This window comes from Passer montanus, unplaced genomic scaffold (assembly GCF_014805655.1).
Source record: "Passer montanus isolate IOZ18808 unplaced genomic scaffold, ASM1480565v1 scaffold65, whole genome shotgun sequence".
Taxonomy (NCBI): domain Eukaryota; kingdom Metazoa; phylum Chordata; class Aves; order Passeriformes; family Passeridae; genus Passer; species Passer montanus.
The window spans coordinates 2,073,817-2,096,104 of NW_024371593.1; the positions used below are offsets into that span (position 1 = coordinate 2,073,817).

At 37.1% G+C, this 22,288-nt stretch overlaps 1 protein-coding gene across 1 annotated transcript in view; it reads right to left on the minus strand.

Annotated features, from left to right (window-relative positions):
- The window catches only part of MUC5AC (mucin 5AC, oligomeric mucus/gel-forming), a 38,678-nt gene extending 16,963 nt beyond the window's left edge, over positions 1-21,715 (minus strand). The window contains exons 1-28 of the mRNA XM_039728312.1: positions 21,594-21,715; positions 19,647-19,718; positions 18,677-18,736; positions 17,440-17,701; positions 16,349-16,463; positions 15,810-15,900; positions 15,322-15,434; positions 14,624-14,840; positions 14,159-14,284; positions 13,028-13,145; positions 12,130-12,268; positions 10,702-10,812; positions 10,241-10,310; positions 9,542-9,679; positions 9,293-9,457; positions 8,482-8,576; positions 7,370-7,496; positions 6,577-6,832; positions 5,911-5,960; positions 5,202-5,302; positions 4,924-5,075; positions 4,270-4,408; positions 4,044-4,157; positions 3,578-3,757; positions 2,846-3,085; positions 2,108-2,264; positions 1,339-1,467; positions 862-1,003 (exon numbers count right to left, since the gene is read on the minus strand). Coding sequence (XP_039584246.1) covers positions 862-1,003; positions 1,339-1,467; positions 2,108-2,264; positions 2,846-3,085; positions 3,578-3,757; positions 4,044-4,157; positions 4,270-4,408; positions 4,924-5,075; positions 5,202-5,302; positions 5,911-5,960; positions 6,577-6,832; positions 7,370-7,496; positions 8,482-8,576; positions 9,293-9,457; positions 9,542-9,679; positions 10,241-10,310; positions 10,702-10,812; positions 12,130-12,268; positions 13,028-13,145; positions 14,159-14,284; positions 14,624-14,840; positions 15,322-15,434; positions 15,810-15,900; positions 16,349-16,463; positions 17,440-17,701; positions 18,677-18,736; positions 19,647-19,718; positions 21,594-21,666 — 3,752 coding nt within the window. The 5' untranslated portion in view covers positions 21,667-21,715. The remainder of the gene's footprint in view (positions 1-861; positions 1,004-1,338; positions 1,468-2,107; positions 2,265-2,845; positions 3,086-3,577; positions 3,758-4,043; positions 4,158-4,269; positions 4,409-4,923; positions 5,076-5,201; positions 5,303-5,910; positions 5,961-6,576; positions 6,833-7,369; positions 7,497-8,481; positions 8,577-9,292; positions 9,458-9,541; positions 9,680-10,240; positions 10,311-10,701; positions 10,813-12,129; positions 12,269-13,027; positions 13,146-14,158; positions 14,285-14,623; positions 14,841-15,321; positions 15,435-15,809; positions 15,901-16,348; positions 16,464-17,439; positions 17,702-18,676; positions 18,737-19,646; positions 19,719-21,593) is intronic.
- Between the last annotated feature and the right edge of the window lie 573 nt (positions 21,716-22,288).

Here is a 22,288-nt window from a genome sequence, read left to right on the forward strand (position 1 = left end):
TACAAAGGATTACTACCATGGATGTTGAGGCAATCTACACAGTGCATTTCCATAAGGCTTCCAAAATATGCAAGAAGAATTCTGGTTTTAAGGGCAATTTATCTGTGAAGAACTGAATCTTGATGTATTTATTTACAGGGCCTAAGAACATCAATACACTGAATAAACTGAAATTTAGATATGTATTTAATGGATTAGGTTTAGTGCTGTTAATGACCTAGATGATATAGTCCAAGGCATCTATGAAGTGCAAAACCTGCCAGGGACGTTGCTTGAGCTCCAGTGGGCTTTGGTTAGGATTTTTGCTATTCAGATTGCACTGCTCTACCACATTGGAGTGTAGCTACTTGAAAGGTATCTTAAGACAACTGCTTCACAATTGGATCTGCTAACTCTGTACTTAAGCCTTACAGAAGGCTTAGCAGCATTTGTCACCGGTAATGTGAGAGAATACGTGCTGATTGTTGCCACTATGCAAGTACCAGTGCAGTAACAGAAACAAGCTCAAAAAAATGTAGATGAGTTAGCTGCTCACTTCTAACAAATATCACATGATGAGTTTAGGTATATATTTTTAAGAATTCTCAGACTATTCCCTAACTACAATTATTTTAGCTTGTTTTCACTTCATTTAATAGTGATAATAACTTTGAAGAACTTTAATAGATATATAAAATAAGTAGTAAATTCATCTCTCGATGACAAAATGTTTCACTATGGTATCATTTAATTTCCTGGGAAGGGAAGAAAATTAGACATTGTTCATCAGCCTCTGACTGGCCTAGTTGCTGTTGGTAATTAACAAATTTAATGTGTGATGAATTTTGTTCCACAATTTTAAACATTCTTTTCTAATCCTACCATGATTCACAGTTCTGCTTTGAAGGCATCTCCATTCCTGGTTTGTAATTTTTTCCATCTTCATAACAACCACAATAAGAAACACAGGTCATGGTTTCCTCATCAAAATAGGGCTTATTCTTTGGACATTGTGGATAGCAACCTGCAATAAAAAGAGAGTCAAGTTGACAGCAGGCCTTTCACAAGTCTAAATAAGTCTACACTCATATCTGCTTTTCCCAAAATGTCCCACATGGTAAGTGGAATGTCAGATCCTCTTACTGCTATTCTTTTGATTGCATATTACGCTTTGGAGTATTTTGTCCTCATCTTCATTCCAAACAAGTAGATAATCCATTAAGGAATACAATACTAATTAGAAAATCTCTTCTTATAATTTCTAGGGCAAACACATCATCCACTGAGTAATACAAATTTTGTTCACCATACTGCATTTTAACCTTTCAAGTAGAATGAGATACACATAATTATGTTTACCTTCCAAACCCCTCATTTCATGAAGGCATTTCCCACTTGGATTATTGCAGGTCTTCATACAAGGTGCTCCACATGGCTTGTAGTGCCATTCACATTCCCCTTGTGGGTTATAGTAATCACAGAAGAGAGCTAGAAGAAGAAATGCCAGAAAAAATATCTGTGATGTTTTAGCTCTATACTGTTGCCATTTTTCTAGGTAAAAATCCAATGGGATCAGCATAATCTCATAGGTGGTGAACAACATGTCATCTTATTGCTAATGCAACACAATTGTTATATTTCTAAAATCTTTTAACACCAATAAATATATTCATCATAGAATAGTTACACATTAAATATGAAAAATCAGTTGACTGAATCACTGATCTTAGCTAGCATGCACTAATTTTTATTGACAAGGAACCTTATGTAGACATGTGGCAGTGTAATGAAATATCATATTTCACCAGTAGTGTATCATGATTGTCAAGTTAATTAGACACTAATCACACTGCTTGTAAAATTATTACCTGTGGTTTCATTTTACTAAGATAGGTGGATCACTAGAAGACAATCTAACTGCTTCATTGGGGTTTTTTAGTTTTTTGGGGATTTTTTTTTGGTTTTGTTGGTTTTTTAAGCATACAGCTGCACCTCTTAGAAATACAATTTTATCCTTCCTTTCTTGTTCTACTTTGTTTCCTTCCCCCCCCCCCCCCCTCTCCCCCCCCCCCCCCTTCTGTTTTCTTTCCCTCTGAACCCCTTAACAAAGTAGTGGGTTGAAACTCACGACAAATGGATGGGGTTCTCCATGATATGCAGATGTCTAGCTCATTACATGCTTGAGCGTAGGCAGCTACTGCTGTGCAGAAACATTCACAGTCTCCTCCAGTGTCACAGGCACAAGCATCATCCACACATGCTTGGTAATATTCATTTGGTTCAACCTGATAAAAAAAAAAAATAAATCAAGTTTTCATGCCCTTGTCCTCTTTGCAATGTCGTAAAATAGCTGAATAAGATATCTGAAACTCATAGGTCTGTATGAGAGAAAGCTAAGAAAGGAAGAAATAAAGAGAATGCTTTGAAAAATCAAGAGGAAAATGTAGAATAAAGCTATTGCTAGTAAGCTGCAATATTAAGAACTGTTTGGTGTCGAAGACATTTGTAAAATACTGGTAATTACTATAAGCTGGTAGAGAGTCATACATATCAGGTGGCTGATATTTATATTAGTAGAAAATTATGCCCTTAGCAAATAAACAAATCTTGAGATTTATCTACTGTTGCTCCTTCAGTTAAAACAAACAAGATAACCAACCAAAACAATAAATTTCTTTAGTGTACTTGCTGAAGAGAAAAGCTGGGAAAATGAAAGTGAAAGTATTTCTGTGCTGTCTTTCTATACAGGAACTTGGTCTAACTTCACTTTGTCAAGCATGACAAAATGTATTTTAGAGTATTTTTTAATCTATTCCACATAAAAATGGATGCAATAATTTTGTCAAGAATTTAATTTTTGTCATACCTGTGAGTGACACTTTGCAAACACTTCACTGGTGATGATGCTGCATTGCTTCTGTGCCCAGGCTTTCCTGTATGGGTTTGCAGTGCATGGATCCTGCGTACGATTGGCATTTGGGCAACTAGAAGATACTTTCCAGCTATTGGCAAACTCCAGCACATTTCCTACCACAGACTGACTGCGAGTCGTGAAGTCATTATTTCCATTGCCATCATAGTTTCCACAAAGTCCGCAGATATGGCCCTGCATTAGGGTAAACAAACAAAATGACAGATCAGTAAGGAGCAATTTCTTAGTATCTGTGAGTAACAGACCTCAGGATGACTCTCATATAACCATCTTATATAAGATTATTAATGCCTATTTAGTAACCGTGTTGGACATTTTCATAAAATACTTTTCAGGAAGAGATGTCTCTAGCTAGTTGTTAGAAAGAAGTAGACTGATGGGTTTTGTTCTAAGTATTGAGCTATTTAGTTTTACCTGATCCTAAATATGCCTCTTCAGTGAGGGGTTTTCATGAAGAAAGCTACTGATAAAGTTACTGTTATGCCATTGCTGAATAATGTAATTTAAGGATAATGAATAGTACACAATTTAAATCAACACAACAAGGATAATATGTGATTTCTGCTCTTCTGGTTTACAGCCTAAATTTCCACCCTCTTTCTTTGAGAGATAATATGACTATGTTATAGAATTCATTTTATTCATGTTTTCACTTTTAAAGTATACCTGAAAGCTGGGACTAAGTTTGATGAATATACTGGTTTTCTTGTCCCACATGAGTATCAGACCAACAGTAGTATCAACCACCAGGTAGATGCCCATGGAACGGATTTGGAATGGCATTTTCCCTCCAGGTGTCCTCTGGATGACATCAGAGTGTCCATCACTGAGTACCAGCTCATAGTTCTAAGAAAGGAGAAGAAAAAGTTAGAGGCCAATTTAAAAAGTCACTATTTTGTAGTTGTATATTGACAGTAACTTCTTGAAATAATAATATTATCATCAAGAGGATCCTATTCAACAACCTCAGCTTAAGAAGTTTCTTTGTAGATTTCCCTCCTTTGCTTTCTAGAGCAGAGAGCAAAAAACAAGTCCAGTGCCATTTTCATTATGTTGGAGGCCACTTCTTATATGCAGTATATCTGGGACAGCTTGTTCCATCCTTTTGGCACAACTTAAAGAAAATACTTACACCCAGGAAAACTTTAATGGACTTAGAGCAGGTAGTTCCTGTAGTGCCACATGGAATGTTCTCAGTGATGACTCTGAAGGTTCCCTGGTTCATAGCTTGTTGACCACAGTAGTTCTGAAACAGGAGAATGATATTCACTGTTTACTATATATTACATATTCATCATTAAAATGCAAGAGAGCATTTTAGAGCATTTAGAGAAAAAATCTAGGCAGGACTCTGTTACCTGGACCAGAACATATTCACAGTCTCCTTCAAAATCAAAGCGTTTGCCATCAAAGGTGGTATAATGCCCATCTCCATAAACAGAACATGTTTCCAGGCAGGGATCCTCAGAGCATTGCCATTTTCTGTTTCTACATGTGCTAAACAAGACAAAAAGCACTCCAAATGTAAAAACTAGACAAATACACAATATAAATATAGGTACATTTCTGTATTTTAATGTGTGTTAAGAGTCTAATGAAAAAATAAGGCTTGCTTATTCTGAAAAAATGCAATATAGCTCGAGAACTATTGGAATTTATTCAAAGACTGTGTTACTTAGTGTAATGAATCAACTGCATCAGAAGACATTCACATTTCCAGATCCTCTTGGATCTATTAAAGTGGAAGGATTTCCTTGGAAGAAAGATTTTTTTGACTTGAATGAACATGACAACATCAAAACCACGGTGTTTTTCTGACAACTTGCAGTTTCTGGGCTGTGCCATTGAGAAAAATAGACAGAGCTTGCTTTTTTGGTACTAAGTGGATTGTTTTATGCAGGATTCCTTCCTAGAAATTTTGATACTGCTAGAGTGAAATGATGTTATTTGCTTAGATCTTAAGCTGTTCTATTTTTTTATTTCCAAAATATTATTTTTCAATATGCTCTTACCAGTTGTTACAGCCAACTCTGATTGATTCTCCTGGACTGTAGGAATTCCCATTGTGAATACATGGACAGTCTTCTGGAGCAATACAGCCACCTTTGCCATCCAACACTTGATCATGAGGACATACGCAGCCAGAGACACAGTGAGTTTTGTACTGTAAGGACCATAAAGAAAACATGTCTTGAAACATTCCACTGGTGGAAGAGTCCAGCTGCAGCTGGTGATTGTAAGAGATAGCTTGATTAATATGCTTTCAGCTCGGTATAAAGAGTCTACTTACACACTCCATATCTAGAGTCTGACAACTCTTCTGGCATCCTGCTCCTACCACATTTGCAGTGACATTGCCACAGTCGACATAAACCATGGGAGGAACACAGACTGAAAGAGAGTAAAAGCCATGAGAAACATGAGACCAACCATGCATTTATATCTTTGTGTTTCCAAGAAAAAAATGAAATACTCCTTTTGAATTGTGTGTACCTTAATGTGATGCATGTAGCAAGAGAGAGAAACCAAATATTGTTTTGACATAGTGGTTTTTTGTGATTATGCTTGGACTACTCTATAAAATTAATTTTTATTTAGCTTCATGAAGCACTTCCTTTCAGAAAAGCAGAACAAAGCAGGATAACAAATATCCTTGTATACTTGCTCGGGCTTTTTTTTTTTTTTTTTGTTGCTTCGGGGGTTTTTTGCTTTTGTATTTTAATTAAAATGTGAATAGTTTTCCTCTCACATTGAGTGAGGTGACCAAGTATCCTTTTACCCTGGGTAACCCAGGGGGTTCTAAATTGTTTCAGCCACCTGAAAGGTAAGACAGTGTTTCTTTATATTTTGAGAATGTCCTCTACGTTACAGAAGACCTCAATTCATTTTCTTGGTTGATTTCAGACTTGTACAATTAGCATCATTATGACAACAGAAGAAAGAAATAAAGAGTGAAGACGGAAAGGAAGAATTAAAGAAAACCTTAAGTGATATATTACCTGGTTCAGGCTTCTCTCCAATGCAGCTCAGCTTTCCATAGGCACAAGTGCTATAAAAAGAAGGGAATGGATATTTTTAAACATCTTGTTAAGTTTCAGCCTATTTCCCAATGAACTTGAAATAATGAAAAATTACTGTGTGATAAAATAAAATGCATCCTTCATCAAATAGTGTGCACATTTAAAAAATATTAATATTCTATATTAGAGTAGAACAAAACACAAGTTGATTCTATATAATGTTTTCTCTGTCTATATGCCCGGTTTAAAGCTGTCCTTCAGAATAATTCAGATTCTCATCATAATGGGAATAATCTTTAACAGGATTATCAGGCATCTTTCACCATGGAACAAGCCTTTTACAGTCATGGATTAGAAAAATATGTGTGGAGGCAAGGGAGGAAGGGAGGCAGAGAGAAAAGGACAGGGTGGGAGTTTGGCTGTTAGCAAAGACTGACCCACAACAGGACTGTTTGTTGAATTTCTGTAGTAGTTTATGTACAATCTTCCAAACATGGGTAGCCCTAAGAATTTAAGAGGCTGTGATTTTTTAATTGAAATTTTTTGCTATAGAAATTAGTTTGGTTATAGGCAGTTATGAAACTATATAAATGTTAGGAAATCAAATCAATCTCTTCCCTTTTTTTTTTTTTACCAATCTCTTACCAGACAACACCATTATCATGAACAACTTCTCCAGAAGACAAAGGTGTTCCTTTGTAATAACAAGGACAGCTAGAAGCAGGCACACATTTGCCACTGTCATCCATGTAGGTTCCATTTACGCAGGTACAGCCATCAACTGGGACAAACTTGATGCTGCATGTGACATCAGGCTCACTCAGAGAGCGGCAGGTGGGTTGACAGGAATCAACATTGTAGGTGTACTTCAAGGACTTCGGACACAAGGTGGTGTATTTTGCTTGAGAGTAAGAAGGTCAGTTACATTTGTTGTTCATTCAAGAATCAATATAGGTATAAAGTATTTGAGATAAAGTATGTATGACAAACATGGCATTGTATGTACATATGCTTTATGCCCATTAGCGTAATTTTTTGTAGTAACAGAGCAAAATTTTCTCTTATAAATGTGTCAAATGTTTTTTAAAAAAGAACAAAGTTCAATTATATTAGGACACAGTAGGTTTCTTCCTCTATGCTGTTTTTATACTTATTGTCAAAGTTGAGAAACACCCTACTTACTTTATTCCTGTTTTAAGGGTATTACTCTTCAGGTTTTTTCTGATGGTTCTGAGCAAGTAATCTAACAAGGCCTATTTTTAATATTTCTCCTTGTTTGCTGTTTGTCTTTTATGGCATTCCTTTCCTACTCAGCTTCTTGAAAGTCAATACTATACTTAAACACAGTTTGACACAATTTACTGTGAAATCCCTGAGAGTTGCTGTGTGGGGCCTTCTGGCTGATCATTTTCAAAAGGCAAAGGGATGTAAAACTTACTGCAGGCTTTGCTCCTCCATCCAGTGAGAACAACTCCTTTAGCAGCACAGGCTCTGACATAGCTGGAAAGGGCAGCACACATGCAGTCCTCACTTTTCTCACAGTTACACGTGTCAAACATACAGGTCTAGGAACAGAAGATGTGATCACCAGAATGTCATGTCAAAACCACGGAACTCTGCAGTTGTTTAAGTGTGTTATGTTCATTAGAAATTAAAGTGAGTGTAATCCACATATATAAGTGGACTACACATGAATAAGTGTATATGCCTGATTTTCACTGAGCTCTTTCAAAAGAAATTATTTATGGAAAAAAAAGAGTAATTAAAGGTTCACTATTTTTCTTTTTATTTTTTCACATTGGCAGTTTTACAACTACTCCAAATTTGTTGCCACTGTGCCATATATATTTAGAATAAATGGAGATTATTTGATGACACCCAGCTTTTGGAGCTTTTTCTTAAGAGCCTGGGCTCTCTGCAGCAGAGGAACAAAGAATACAAGTTATTTGATGTGTTGCTATGCTGGGCAGGGATAATACAGTATTGTTAATTCCAGATGATATTTATTGAGCATAATCTTACAAATTTCCAATAACAGGAAGGTTAATTAAAGTACCCAGGGACTCTGGTACAGGGTTTCCTCACCTAAAATTCCTGGAACATTTTCGTTCACATCTTGTCTAATTCTCATTGTTCGTTTTTTATGCACATTGCTTGCCTTATCCTTGCTTGTATGCAAAAACCTTCTGAGAGCAGTTCAGAGGAGTTAAAGTGTCAGCTAAGATTCTGGCTAAAGCTTTCATTAGATCTCTCAGAAGGGACAATTTTTATCTTTTGACAGCAAATCCAAACTCCTAACTTAGTCTTTAAGTTTGTGCCTAAAAATAGATGCAGGAGGAAAACACATGTTTATCCTCCAGGGAATAGAAAGAAAGGTAGTTTCACAAAGGAGCAAATTTCATATTGTGTAGATAAGAATGAACCCTTAGCTTGTAAAGAACTATCATGAATGCATCTCCTCACAACTGGCAAGTTATTCTCTGAGGTGTTAGTATCAGAAATCTGAAGATTTTTTTCCTGTATTGGATGGATAGAGTTAGAGCCAAATACCTTTTGGTAAATTTCTGGATTCACTGTTGAGTGACATTCAGCAAAAGGTCCTGTAGTATCAGAGAGCTGTCCACACCAGTGCTGAGCATACTGGTCTGTGAATTGAAAACATGGTAAGGATTTCTGTGGCAGTGCATTTGCAAAACTCTTGTCTCAACATAACTATACCACCTCCAGGGAAATTGCAGAAGCTTAACATTACAATATAATTAAGCTCTGCATTTGCTGAGGTACACAGGCTTTCACTTCCTCTAGGCAGGAGTACGAACTCTTCATAAACTGAATGTTCTCTAATTCATTATAATTGTCATGGAATAGACTAAAGATACCCCTAGCTGAATTTTAAAAAGAAAGGTTCACACTGTAAATTAAAACTATGTTAGTTCATCTCAGAAGACATAAGAGTAGCTTGTGAATACTCAAGAATTATATATTTTGTTGGCTGAAATGCAGCTTGAATTATTTTAGTCTCTGAACTGTAAGTTTGGTTCTCAGCTTGAGAGTGGAAGGGCTACAACCTTCAGAGGGGCTGGGCATAGCTGTGACAATCAGTCCTTTCTAGGAATGAATCCCTGTATGATTCCAGTTTCCCTTAATTAAGTTGACTTGCTGTCTTCATCCAAAGGAATATATCTGAAGATCCCAAATATTTTACTAGTTATTATTTATTAATTGAAGATTTCTAGTGTCAACTGAGGAAAGTTGTCTGCATGTGCAAATAGTTCTGTTATTTTGGCTAAATGCTTGGTGGTTGATCAGCTTATTCCGTCTTTGCATCTTAAAGGAGAATAGAAAAGATTGCTGAGCTTACCATTTTGTATGCTGACAGTACAGGGGTCCTCAAAGGTATTTTTGGCATCAGGACAATCAGCCCGAGTTTTCCAAGTATTGCCAAAGGCAGCTGAAGTGCCCTCTATCACGCCACTGGTGGTTTTGAAATCATCTGTCTGTACATCATTGAAGTTTCCACAGAGACCTAGAAGGAAGCAGATGGTCTGTGCAAGTCTCCTAGAGGATGACAGGTGCTGGTGAAGGCAGTTGTTAGGACAAGGTCACTCACCACAGGTCTGCCCTTTATGTGATGGGTCCAAGTCTATAAAAACTTGCATTAAAGGCACAAGTTGAACCTGTAGCTGCAGACCAAAAGTTGTTTGCAGAATTATGAAGAAAGATGAAGGCCTGAAGATGGTGACATTTGCTAGGGATATAAGAACAAAATAGTTATAATTTCATTCGAGATGAGTAGTTGAAAATAATTGTTCGTTATAGGAACAATATTGTAGAGGAATTCTACAGCTGTGTTTGATATGATCCTAGCTTCTGAAGAACTGGGGGGAAAATGATCCTTACAGGATTTCCAATCCTGCACCAAAACAGTCCAACCTAAACATCTAAGCAACAAATATATACAAAACCTCCACTTTCTGTCAGGTGTTTTAAAATGAGGGAAGAACACATGCTTTTGGTAGTCCAGATGCATGTCAGAATTTTTCTTTCCTCTCTATGACAATGTTTGGATCTGAAAGTGTTCAATAATACAATTTGCTTGAACTAATTACATATTGCTAAATATAAACCATGATCTTGCTGAAGTTATTAATGTTGAATAGGCAAATCCTATTACATAAAAATGGGAGCACTATGGCAGTGCTCTGGGTTTTCTGCAGTGTAACCAGAGGTAGAATTTATCTTTAGTTTAACTCGTGTAATAACATTTTAAGATAAAAATGAGAAATACAAGTTTTTCAAAGGAACTTACCTGCTGAGAATGGTAACTGTGTGTAGATCATATTCACAAATACACTCCCAGAAGGCTGGATCACAATGTTCTGTCCACAAGAAAAGATAATTATTATCAAGCAGATAAATTAAATACTTTCCAAATGTTTCCTATCCAATACTACTCAAGATAAAGGGAAAAATAATAGAGGGAGACTATGATGAGGTTGTGATGCCTGTACTATTTCCTTAATCTTTATTACTGTGTTCCACTGACTGTCAAAGAAAGCAAAAACCAGAAGTTATCTAAGTAACAGAAAGCTACTAAGATCTTCTCTTCTAATGTACTTTATTCTTAATTTTTCTTTTAATAATGTTCAAATTTGGTAAAACAAAAAGGCAGTGCAAATTTCTTGTCTGTGCTGTTAGGTGTCATTTGCCTTGTCTGTTAACCTTAGAGAACATCTCTGCAGGATGTCAGTGTGTGCATTTGCTGCTCACCGTTTGTCCCCCATTTAGGCTGATGGCGACTCCCTTGAGGCATGTCTCAGTGTCAGTCAGGCCACACTTGTGGATATCCCCCAACACTGTGAATTCATTGCTGTCACAGAGCTTGAAGAAAAAAACCAAAGGTATTGTTAAAAGGATTTGCTATCTTGAAATAGTTATCTCCAAAAAATTCAAATGCAATTCTTAGTAAATTTAGTCTTTAAAAAATATTGTTTATTTCATTTTTTCTTCCTCTTATGGTCTAACACGTATGTCTGGAATCACCAAGTAAGTCGGCATTCATGCAGTCGGCACACCGCATTGCTGCTGGCTTTCAGGGGTGAGTTAGACATATTAATTTGAAAATTAAAACTTCCTCATGCATTAGTAAGACAAGTTCCTAATGTGTAGGTAATACCTGTTTAGTATGCTAAAGCAGAAGGAGGTGTGCCTTTCTTGCCCACTGGTTATGAAGTTTATCAGGGAGAGAAAAGATTGCTTCCAATGTCTTCTGCACTGAATAGATTATTCAAGACTCTGATGATTTGGACATTCTTTTAAAAGGTAGGAAATATGGATTTAAATATTCTCTCATGGAAAATGAAATTATTATTCAGGAAGTTACTACATAAAGGTTCAGATTTTGACTCAGTTCTGATTTTCATAGAACTGTGTTCTGTGAGCAGTCTTCAAAGTGTTCCTAATGGCCAAAACACAACAGAGAAAGACTCAGAAGGCTTTAATTCTGAATGTGTTGTATCACTTTTTTGGCATATTAAAGACTAAATTGAGGACAGCTGAGATGCAGAATTATAGCCATCTAGAAATTCAGTAGTAAATTCTGGGGCTTTTTGAACTTTTGTGTACAAATTTAGGGGTTTTCCTCCGCCTCCAGAAACCCTGAGAATCTAATTTTATGTGTTGGTGCCAAAAGGAGGAGTTTAATGTGCAAGTCTGACCTATCCTGCCATTGTGCATTAAGGCAGTGCTTGTGAATCTTATCCAAAAGTTTCAGTGATTTAAGTTAATCTATTTCTAAATCATCTCATTCTAGCTAATTTAAGATTTTATGATTCTTTTTCTTAGTAACATTCAGATTGATCATGTCAAGAAGATTTTGTTTAATATGAAGTCCTTATGAAAATAGTTTACCTTAGTCATTCAATAAAAATAAACAATGAATACACCTAGGCTTATGAAATCTAACATAAAACTCAGTGCAAATCCTAAAACATTACCAAAGAACACAAAAACACTACAATATTATTTAGTATAACGTTAACAGAAAAGCCCCTGAAATCCATTTAGGGGTGTTAACCCTATAACCACATTAACCCTCAATGACTCAGAAAACTGATGTGATTGCCAGAAGTTTTCATCAAAAAACATTATATACAATAAAACCATTTTCCCTTAGCAAGGATTGTGACTCATTTTTACCTTGGTTAGGACATAACTACAGTCTCCAAAGAAGGAGTAGTATTTCTCATCAAATGTTGAAATGTGGGAACCTCCTTCAATACTGCAAGTCCCAGGGCATGACTGAGTGACACAAGACCATTCACCTCCAACACAGGTACTGAAATGAAGGAGGCATTCAGTGACATTGGGTAATGCAAGTGTAAACAAAATAAAAAGGCAGTAAGGACAGATGATGCCCTAATTTTCCTTTTGAAACACTGATCATAGTGCCAAAGAAACCAGTATTGTTTTGAAGTCTCAGACAAATATGGGGCAGGCACATTTATATTAAAGTGATAATTTTCTATATATATTGTTGTTGATTTCCAATCTTTGGACAGAATTCAGTCCGGGTGAACTTGTAATCCATGTCAACTATTTTAAGTATTTCTTGGAAAAGAAATAAATAGGTAGGTACAGTTGTATACACGTATGAAGAAATACTTCAGTAATTATAGGGATAATAAAAAAATATATACTTGTTAAACATGCCTCTCAAATGTGATCTCCCACTCTAAATGTAACATGCCCCCAAATGTCATGGTCTCCATAATCTTTATATGAGCACCTTAGCATTACACTGTATGCTGCGAAGGTATAACACTAATTCACATTTTTAAACACCTCTGGTATTTGATTATCTTCTTTCATTGGTATTTCTTGAAATTGAAGCAACTGTTCAAAAACTCAAATTTTTGTTCCAAGTTTGAAGGGAAAACAGACATGAAAGCAACCTTTAAAGCAATGTAATTATGGAACTTCAATTGGTAAGTAGTTGCTAATTTGTTTTTTAAGGGGACATCAGTAAATATTCAGCTCACGCACAAAAAAACCCCACCCAAAACCCAAAAAACCAAAAAGTGAGAAAATATGTTACCATGATCTGCATTTAGATGAGAAGGAGGCACCAGGAGCATAAGTTTCACCTTCATAGGTACAGTGGCATTCTCTGCGGGGAATGCAGCCGGCACCATTAACATCATCAAATACCATTCCTAGGAAAAGAAAGGGTGTGTTATTTATCCTGTGCACTGCAGAACCTGCCTTTGAACACATATCTAGCAGATGCCTGAGACTACGTCCCATTTCTGCTGTACTTTAAAATAATAGGATGCAAGCTATGTAGACATTGAAGGGCTATATTCCATTGAAGTCTATTTAAAATCTTAGCACGATCAAAAGGGACCTCTAGGAAAGTACCCTTCTGTTATGGATTTCATTAGAATGGAATTAGGATAAAAACTATTAGGTAATGAGCTGAAATATATGAACCATTTGTAAGACTGCCCAGTGACATATCTGTAGAGTAAATATTTCTATGCCCAGAGACAGAGGATTGCCTTAGACAAGTCAGTGCTATGACACAAGTGATGGTTAATTCTGTGAGACATCATGGGGATGGGCAGAACAGCTGCAAGGGGTGAAGCTCCTGTGATATACAGTCACAACAGCAACAAAAATTTAGACCCAGAAGTATGCACAAAGAACACATCTGTCTTGTACTGATACGCAGTTCTTGTGTGTAATTCTCTGAAGCATCAGATCTAACACACTGCCTAGCACTCTGTCAGCTCCTTGTTGTTTAGACACAACACTTGACAAGAAGGATTTGGTCATTTGTGGAACCAGATGCAGCTTTGCTAAAAGCAAAGGAGTTATGATTGCATGCAAAATCTGCTTAAACATTTTATACTTTCTGTGAACGGAATTTGAATGCTGAGAACAGAAGACTATGCTGTTGTTAGGAGCAAATTATCTTGTTCTTAGTTCAGTCATTTTATATACATACATTTTTTAAAAAATATATAAAGCACATTTGTTGTTTAAAAGGCCATATTTAGTAATTTGAATAGAAATAGTGCATCCAGGGGAGAAATGTAGCTATTACTTCCACAATAATAACACTGATGATGTGATAGGAATGACCCAGAGTACGAAAGTTGTTAAATGTGTACAGGTGAGTATTCCAGAGGGGTTGGCGTGAGAAAAGGGCAGGAAATGAACTTGCCTGGAGGACAGACGCAGCCATCTGTACAGTGATCTTCACAAAGTGCAGATCGCTCTGGGTTGCTGCACGTGTCAGAGCAGGGAGAGCCACACTCATGGTATTGCATGTTGAATGGACATGATTTGGCTAAAAGTAGAAAGACAGTATTATAAAGCTGTCTTTTCATTTAGAAGTTTGAGAAAGCTTTTTTTTTTTCAGTTTAGGTTGTCTTCTGCCAAGATATGATAGGGTATCCTGATCCAAGCAGAGGCTGAAACATGTTAGATTTTCTGATTCATATTGAAAACTCCCTAGGCAAAATCCCCTAATGTCCATATTCCCAAAGTCTAGTGTATGACCAGGTAAAAACTGGTTTCATTATAATTGCATGCACTTTTAAACTATCTTCTTCAGGAAAAAAACCTCACACATGTGAGGTTTACTAGATGTGTAAAACCTAGGTGGAGGTCCCTTCCTGATACTCACGGCACAGGTCTGAGGTTCTCCAGTTCTGGGGCTGTCCACCTGCATGAGCACACTGCCGGGAGTACTCAGCAAAGGTGTTGCACATGCAGAAGTCAGCCATAGAGCTGTCACAGTGGCACAGGTCTTGTATGCAAGTTTCAATGTAGTCCTGGACATTCACAAGCACGTTACAACTTGTAAATGCTTTGCTGGTTAATACTGTCTCACAGATGGAGGCCTAGGAAGGAAAAGAGAGAAGATAAAGTGTTGAGAACATATGAAAATAATTAAGGCATGAACAAGAACAAATCAAAGATTGATCTGGTCCAGAAACCCTTCCAACAGTATCCATAAGTTGATATTTAAGGACAAATAAATCATTAGGCCAAAACCACATAGAATAACTCTTGTAGCTTTCATAGCTTTAGTTACTGTCACCTCAGGTCACTTCCCAAGAATTATATAATTTCTTTATATTAAGACATCCTCAGTAATTTTCTCTTTGTGGAGAATATGCAGTCTTCTTGTAGAAGGGGAATGAAAATTTTTGGCATTCATTCTAGCATGGAATACAACATGAAATTAAGAATATTTTTCTTTTGAGACCTATAGCTGAGTCATATTCATGCTCTATTTTTTCCCCCTTCTAAAAAGTTTTTTTCCAAAGACAGAGAAGGTATTCATAGTGAGGAAACAAATTTTGAGAGAGAGGTTCTTACAAATTCTCTTGAGCAGTTCATCGGAGAAGTAGGAGGAATAGGATCATCACACTGCTCTGTGGGTCCATCCATCTTCTGCCTATTACCAAACTGTATGGGGGTCAGTCTTGTCTCTGTAAAAAAACAGTTCAAATTACTTACTAAATTTTGCATGGAGTTATTTTCTTTTGTGACACTACCTGCTATGACATGAACAGTGATTACCAAATAATATCACTATAATATGAAAGGGAAAATATGAGCAGTATATATAAAAACTGGATCCTAACTATTGAAAACAACCAGAAATTTTAATGTGGCAGGTCTTAAAATATCTAACAGTGATATAGAAGCAGTCTAATTACATCTCAAAATCCTGGCATTGCAAAACTGACATCACAGGTATACATGAAGTATCCCCAGTTTTCCACCCGCAACCTATATTAAAGTATATTCTAAGAATTAAAAAAAAAAAGCACCAGTACTTAATAATGCTTTTTATTACTTACTCCCTGAAATAAATTCATTGCTGACTGGAATTCCATTGAAGTCCCCACAAAGTCCACAAGTTTGATTTGCATATTTCTTATCTAGTTCCACCTAAAAAAAAAAGAAAAAAAAAAAAGGAGGAAGGAGACAGGAAGAAAAGGCAGTCTTGATGGTTATGTCAGTACTTCTTGTGTACTCAAAATTTGAGATATGTTTGTTTTAGAGACTATGCTGTGTGATAACAACGTAGGCACCATTGGAATGGTCAGTGATGACCAAGAAAAGCTCGCTCTTATCCTAGCCCTGGGTTGTGAACATCAATACTTTGCCAGGTCTGGAATCTCAGGAATATTTTATGGTGAGGCAGGAACATTATAATTTGGCATCTATTGATTCTGAGCTGAGCTTGATGGGGAAAAAAAACAGGAAATTGAGAGAAGACTAAAAATGGACACAAATCCAGAAGTAACTAATGTTTGCCTGGCTATAATACTGCAAAGGTGTAAGCAGACTATTTTCAAAATACAGACTTTCTGCTGTGTTTTGGAGGTTTTCTTACCAGGAGGGCATCTTGTCCATTCCAAAGGAAGATCAGTCCCAATTTGGCAGAAACTTTCAAATAGTTGTTACTTCTCTCTATAAAGACTCCCATATGGCTGTAGGGCATCTGGACCCTGGGGAAAGATCATCATAAATCAGCAGAGGTAGGGACAGAATATCCATTGAATGTCCACAATGATATCCTTTCTCATTCTCTTTGAGAATTTTCAACATGTTATCTGTGAAGAAATTAGAGAAAGAACTACTACAGACAACACAGGGTTTTAATATTTTGTCTATTTCCTATCCAATTGTCTCTCATCATGCAAAAGGATCAGCCTCCTGGTGTTCCTTTTGGCTTTCTCCATTAAGGGTATTTTTCTGGGTAAAGTGTTAGCTTATGTCTGTGGTTGTATTGTTCAAAAAAGTGCTGGGAGGCTCTGTTTTGCAGTCAGTATCCTTCAGGATATTGCTATTTACTCCTTGAAGCATTTGCTAATAAAGGGAGAGACTCCAGGCTTTCTGTGACATGAGTGCCATTCAGGAAGCTGTACCTGAGATAACCTTTAGACTAGCTCATTGTATATAGCTGCCATAGCAGACAGCTCACTGTGGGATAGCTGCCCAAATATTTACCTGACCTTTTGGGTAGGTTTCACACCCTATGCAAAAGTCAGTGCTACAATTGCCACATAGATAGCAAACAGATAATTTTAAATTAATTCAGGTACAAGGTGAAGAGCAGTCACTGCTTTACTGCACACTGCTCAGTGCAAGAACAAAAGCTGTCAAATATTCCTCACAGAGATTCTGCCATGCTAAGATTAATAGAAACTACTAACTTCAAGGGTGTAAAGAATGCAGCTTATAGACTTAATTGCTTACATACATAGACTATTGTAGCAGTGGGACAGTATATTGGATACAGCTCATCTGAACCAAATAGCCACAGGGATAATCTGCACAAGTGACACTTAGCTTGCTGTCAAGCCCTCCTTTGTTTTTGTTACTACTTCAGGAAGGACCTGAGCCCTCCCACTGCTTGGGAGCAATGAGCAATGAGGGAAAGGGATATTTGCTCAAAGAGCCCAGAACAAGGTAGGAACATACAGTTTGTTGTCGAGCAGGACAGAGCTGGGGGTCAGTTCGATCACAACTCCTTCCAGCTTCATGATGACATGAGTGATCACAGTAGCATTTTCCACCATTGCACGCCTAATCTGGATGTTGAAGTCCTCATAGGAAGACTTGCAGTTGGATGCAAAGATGTAATTGCAGACCCCAGGGAAGTAAAAGATGTCCCCATCAAAGGTCTTGAAGTGGAAGTTACCCCATGTGCTGCACACACGGCCATTGTGAGAGGGGTTGCCAGCTGTGGATTCAAAACAAGCAATAAGAATTTTCTGTAGATTTTTGTAATACGCTCCCTGCAGATGTTTTATCCCTCCTGCTTCTTTCACCATCCTCTTTCCAAACAGCTCATCTTTTTCTGTTTTGTCAAGCTATTTATTTGTCATTATTTATTTATTTCAGTTGCTTTTTGTGCTTAATCAGTTTTACATAGGGATATAGGGCTTAGGATCAAAAGAGACCTCTGGGGTCACTAGATCCAGTGCTCCAGTTCTGATGACTTCCCTATCCCATGAATCCTTTCCTAAATGTATGTATGTAAAATTTCACCATAAAACCATTTTAAAGCTAGTTTAAAACTAGCTGATACTCCTAGTTGGGAATGCCACTCATACCCACAGCCTCTAAATGGCTGGAGGACTTTGGTGAACATCTTCCAAAATCTATTCCTGTCCCATGTATGCCTGGGTGTTCTTGTGCCAAAATTACACTTCACCTTGAAGGGGTTCCACCTCCCTACTCCTCCCCCAGCGCATTATAGAAATCTCTTCTTTCTTTTCAGTCTTCCTTTCCTTGCAAGCATACTCTCCAAGATCCCTGATTATCTTCCCAATCCCTTTCCACATTTACACCCAGCCTGCTTGAATTGTACCCTATTCCCTGGATAAGGTGCCTCAACAGTTTTCAGCACACTAGTATTTTCCTCTCTTCACTGGAAATATATATAATACCATGGAAAAGCACGTACAATACATACGCATGTTTAAATATATACATTAAAAATTTTCTTACAGCTCCATCATACAACAATGAGTCAGAAGATATAGATTCACATTTAGATTATCTGTATTACCTGATAAATTAATCCTCTGTTAATTTTTTGGTTTATGATGCTAAAGGTTCTTACACAATTTATTGATTTTTTTTTCAGTCACTCCATGCTCTTTGTCATTAACAAGGGCACGGATATCTGAGCCAAGACATTTGTTTAACTTACCCTTTACTTTCAGTGCGTTTTGAAAAGGTGGAATGATTGTCACTCCTTGGGATTTGAAAGCTGGTAGTAAAAAGAAAGGAGAAAAAATGGCCAGGTTTAATCTTTTCTGAAGTCCTAAAACATGGGTAGAGATTGCCTAATCTTTTTAGTGAATAATATGTCCTACTAGCAGTTATACTCTAGTGGAAACTTTCCACAAGGTCTTATTAGTGGTTTTTACATAATGCTTTGTATTCTGTCTTTCTATAAATTTCACTAACAGCTAAATTGCACAGACTGTAGTTCTTTCTTTCATCACTTGTTCAAGACTCCCATCTGATGCTGACCCTGATACTCTGAACTCAAAAGCAGCAATATGATCCTCAGAGCACTGTATTGTAACATGGATTACAACAGGTATTTTAAAATAACCTGTGGACATATTTTGCAGGGCAGATTTAATGATCAATTATTTCAGCCTGTCATCACTTATACACCAGTCAGCTTTGGATCCTGCCACCCTTATTTTGCACTGTCCAGTTATGTGTCATGCATGATCTTGTAGTACATAATTATTCTAATGTTTAAGGTAGTTACAGCTTTCTTATTCTCTTGTGAGTGATGCAGTCATCTTGACACAGTGTAAAAAAATGTGCCTTTTATTACCTACTATCAAGTACCTTGGTGATATGTATGTAAACACACACCTCTTCTGAAAATACACTTTTAGATATAAGTTATGTACCTTTCGTGAAGTCAAAGATTAGATAACTGTATCATATCAGTAGAGCAGATCCACTGGGCCAGATCTCAGAGGAAATTCCCAAGCTTAGAGCAGTCAGAGATTGTCTGAGAACTGGATATATTGTACAGAGGGCTTCTCTTTTATTGTATGTGTGTAGCTAGGAATCCAAATATTCTCATAATCGTACTATTTAGCATCTCTATTTGGAACAAAACCTTAGAAAGAGATCAGCATAAAAGTACCTACATTTTTGTCGCTGCAGGAGAGATGGAGAAACATACTCTGACTTTGTTGGTTGTTCACCACCCTGGGCTTGAACTGCATCAAGAAGAATAGTAAAGGAAATGTGAATGTCTAATTTTCTTGAATCCCCTCATAATGTCTCAATTATATCTGTTTAAACGTGAAAGACTCAGTATATGAAAAATCAAAGATATGTTTATGTACAGGAGGCCAGAAATGCATCAGGACCCATGCTACATGCAATGATGGCCAAACATCACTCCTTCAGCCATTTCCTTTTTTAACTTTTTGGGTAATAAATTACTGCAGGAAAGCCATCAAAAACATACCTGTGGTGATTTGAGCAGGTACTTATTCTGTCACAGTACACTCCTGGATTCTCTTAGAAGCTTTTCAGATAAAGGACCTACATGTCTTAGTTTTTATGATCACTCTGTGCTTTAAGCATCAGTAAAACTTTTTTTTCTAGCTAGATGGCTTTTAAATAAGTCCCTTTTGTACACAAAGAATTCACTTTAGAGTCAGAAGACTGATCTTTGCTTGAAACTAGAAAATACAGAGTAACTTTGGCTTTGACATTCTTTGTAATAAGCCACAGAAGGAAAATAAATGCAAAAGCCACATCGCACAGAAGGCAAGGTCTTTCCAGTAGATACATTTGTGCCTGTTGATTTCACCCCAAAGCAAAGAAACCATTTTTTATTCCATTCCAGTGCAGCATCAGAACTAGAATACATGCATTATCCAGCAGGGCTTTTAATGCACTGTTTAGTGAGAGCTCATCAGAGGGCAGGTTGAGGTGAAGTCTATTCTGGCCAGAGAAAAGTGCAAGGGGAGGTTCACCCCCTGCTGCCCCTCACAAGGGCAGTCTGTGGTTAGGACCACTAGAGGGGCTAAGGCTCAAAGCAGAGCTGAGGGGAACTCTGCAAGTGCCCTCCTGGGCAAAGAGCTGGGGTTAGAGGATGTGTCCCTTTCTCAGGTAGGAACCATTCAGTGCTTCTGGGCTCCTTCAGTGCCCAGCCTCAGAGAGTTTTTTGCTTCTCTCTCCATGTACTGTGTGGCTCTGCTCTGTCCCATGCCACACGCCCTGCAGATCCCTGCTGCCATTGCATGTTTTGCTAATGCTACAGCTAGTCCTGTCATAGGCTATTCTTTGACACTACAACTTCTTAACATAAGTTACTATGGAACTACCTAGGAGCGGGAAAAATATGAAATCATACAATAGAATCTGCACTAGAGATCAAAATGCATTTAAAACTAAGATCATTCTTACCTTAAACTTAAAGGGAAATTATCAGGTGAAAAAAAATAAAATTAAAAAAAAAAGGGGTTTCCATCCATCTGTGACTATTAAGTGCCCTCAGAATATTTATAGCAGTTCGCTTTATTTTCAGCCCATTGCAAACCAACCCTGTATGCTAAGCATTTATGGAACCTCATAAGCAAGAGTAAATAAAATTTTAAAACCTATTGCATGATGATTTTCAAGCAAAATCCTCCCTTTCTTCAATACTCTATCATCAGCTGATAAACAGAGTCTTTAATAATTCATGCAGACATACTCCTTAGCTGATTTATTCCTTTCCAGAGGTACCTTTGCACCTTTTGGTTTGTATATTTAGAAATGCTATACCACCTTAAAGTGGATATTAAAAGCTAAATGCAAATCTTGAGGCATTTTTGTAGATATATAAGTTCAGAGAAAGTTCCACTCAAAGCAGTGCAGCTGTTCCAGATTTCAACTGGAGAAAAATAGGATGACAGTTTCAAAAGAGTTAATTTTCTCTTCTTAGGAAAGAAAGTATTTTTAAGCAGAAAATAAAATCTTGCATGAAGGTAATAGGTTCATTAACTTCACAAAGCCAAGGGAAAAAAATGCTTCAAACTCCAAAGCAAGTTATAAATTCTTTAAAACAGTAAAAATGCCAAGCAAGTGAATCTTCCTACCTTTGATCTGTATGAAGACCAGGGCTAGTATTGATATCCACAGTGGTATTCGTGTCCCACCACCTTTACCCATCTTCTGGAGGGCCGGTAGAACCTACCGAACAACCTGCCTCTGAGGAAATACCTGTCTGTTCCCAACTCTTATATAGTGAGAGAGCAGAATTTGGCTCAGTTCCCAGATTGTTTCACAAGGCTCTTAAAAGGTGGGGCTTCAGACATTTTCGTTTTCTTTTACAGGTGCAGAGGTAAATAGAGGATGCTCTGACTTTCCCTCAGCTATTTACACTCTAGGAGGAGTCTTGTCTCCATATTTTTGATGAAATGTCATGAAGTGAGCAAGAAGAATTTTTGCTTAGGGTAGTCTTCCCAAATTTTTGTTTCTTGTGGGATAAACACAATTTAAGAGATTTCTGGGTGACTTTTGAGCAGGAAGTTTGGGTGAATTACTTAACTTTTTTTTTTTTTTTTTTTTTCTTTTTTTTCTTCGTAGTGCAAGTGATGATAATTAGCTTCTCAAAAGCTCCCATAAAGTTCCACCTGATAGAAATTTTTTTAAATGAGTTCACACCTGCCTATGTAGCTACTTTGCTTGTGAAAATGACAACATCAAATGCCACTTAAGGTCAGCTGTTATCCCACTGACCAAGTACAACACAGGTGTATACAATGAGAATCCTTCTGTGTTGGCAAGTCAG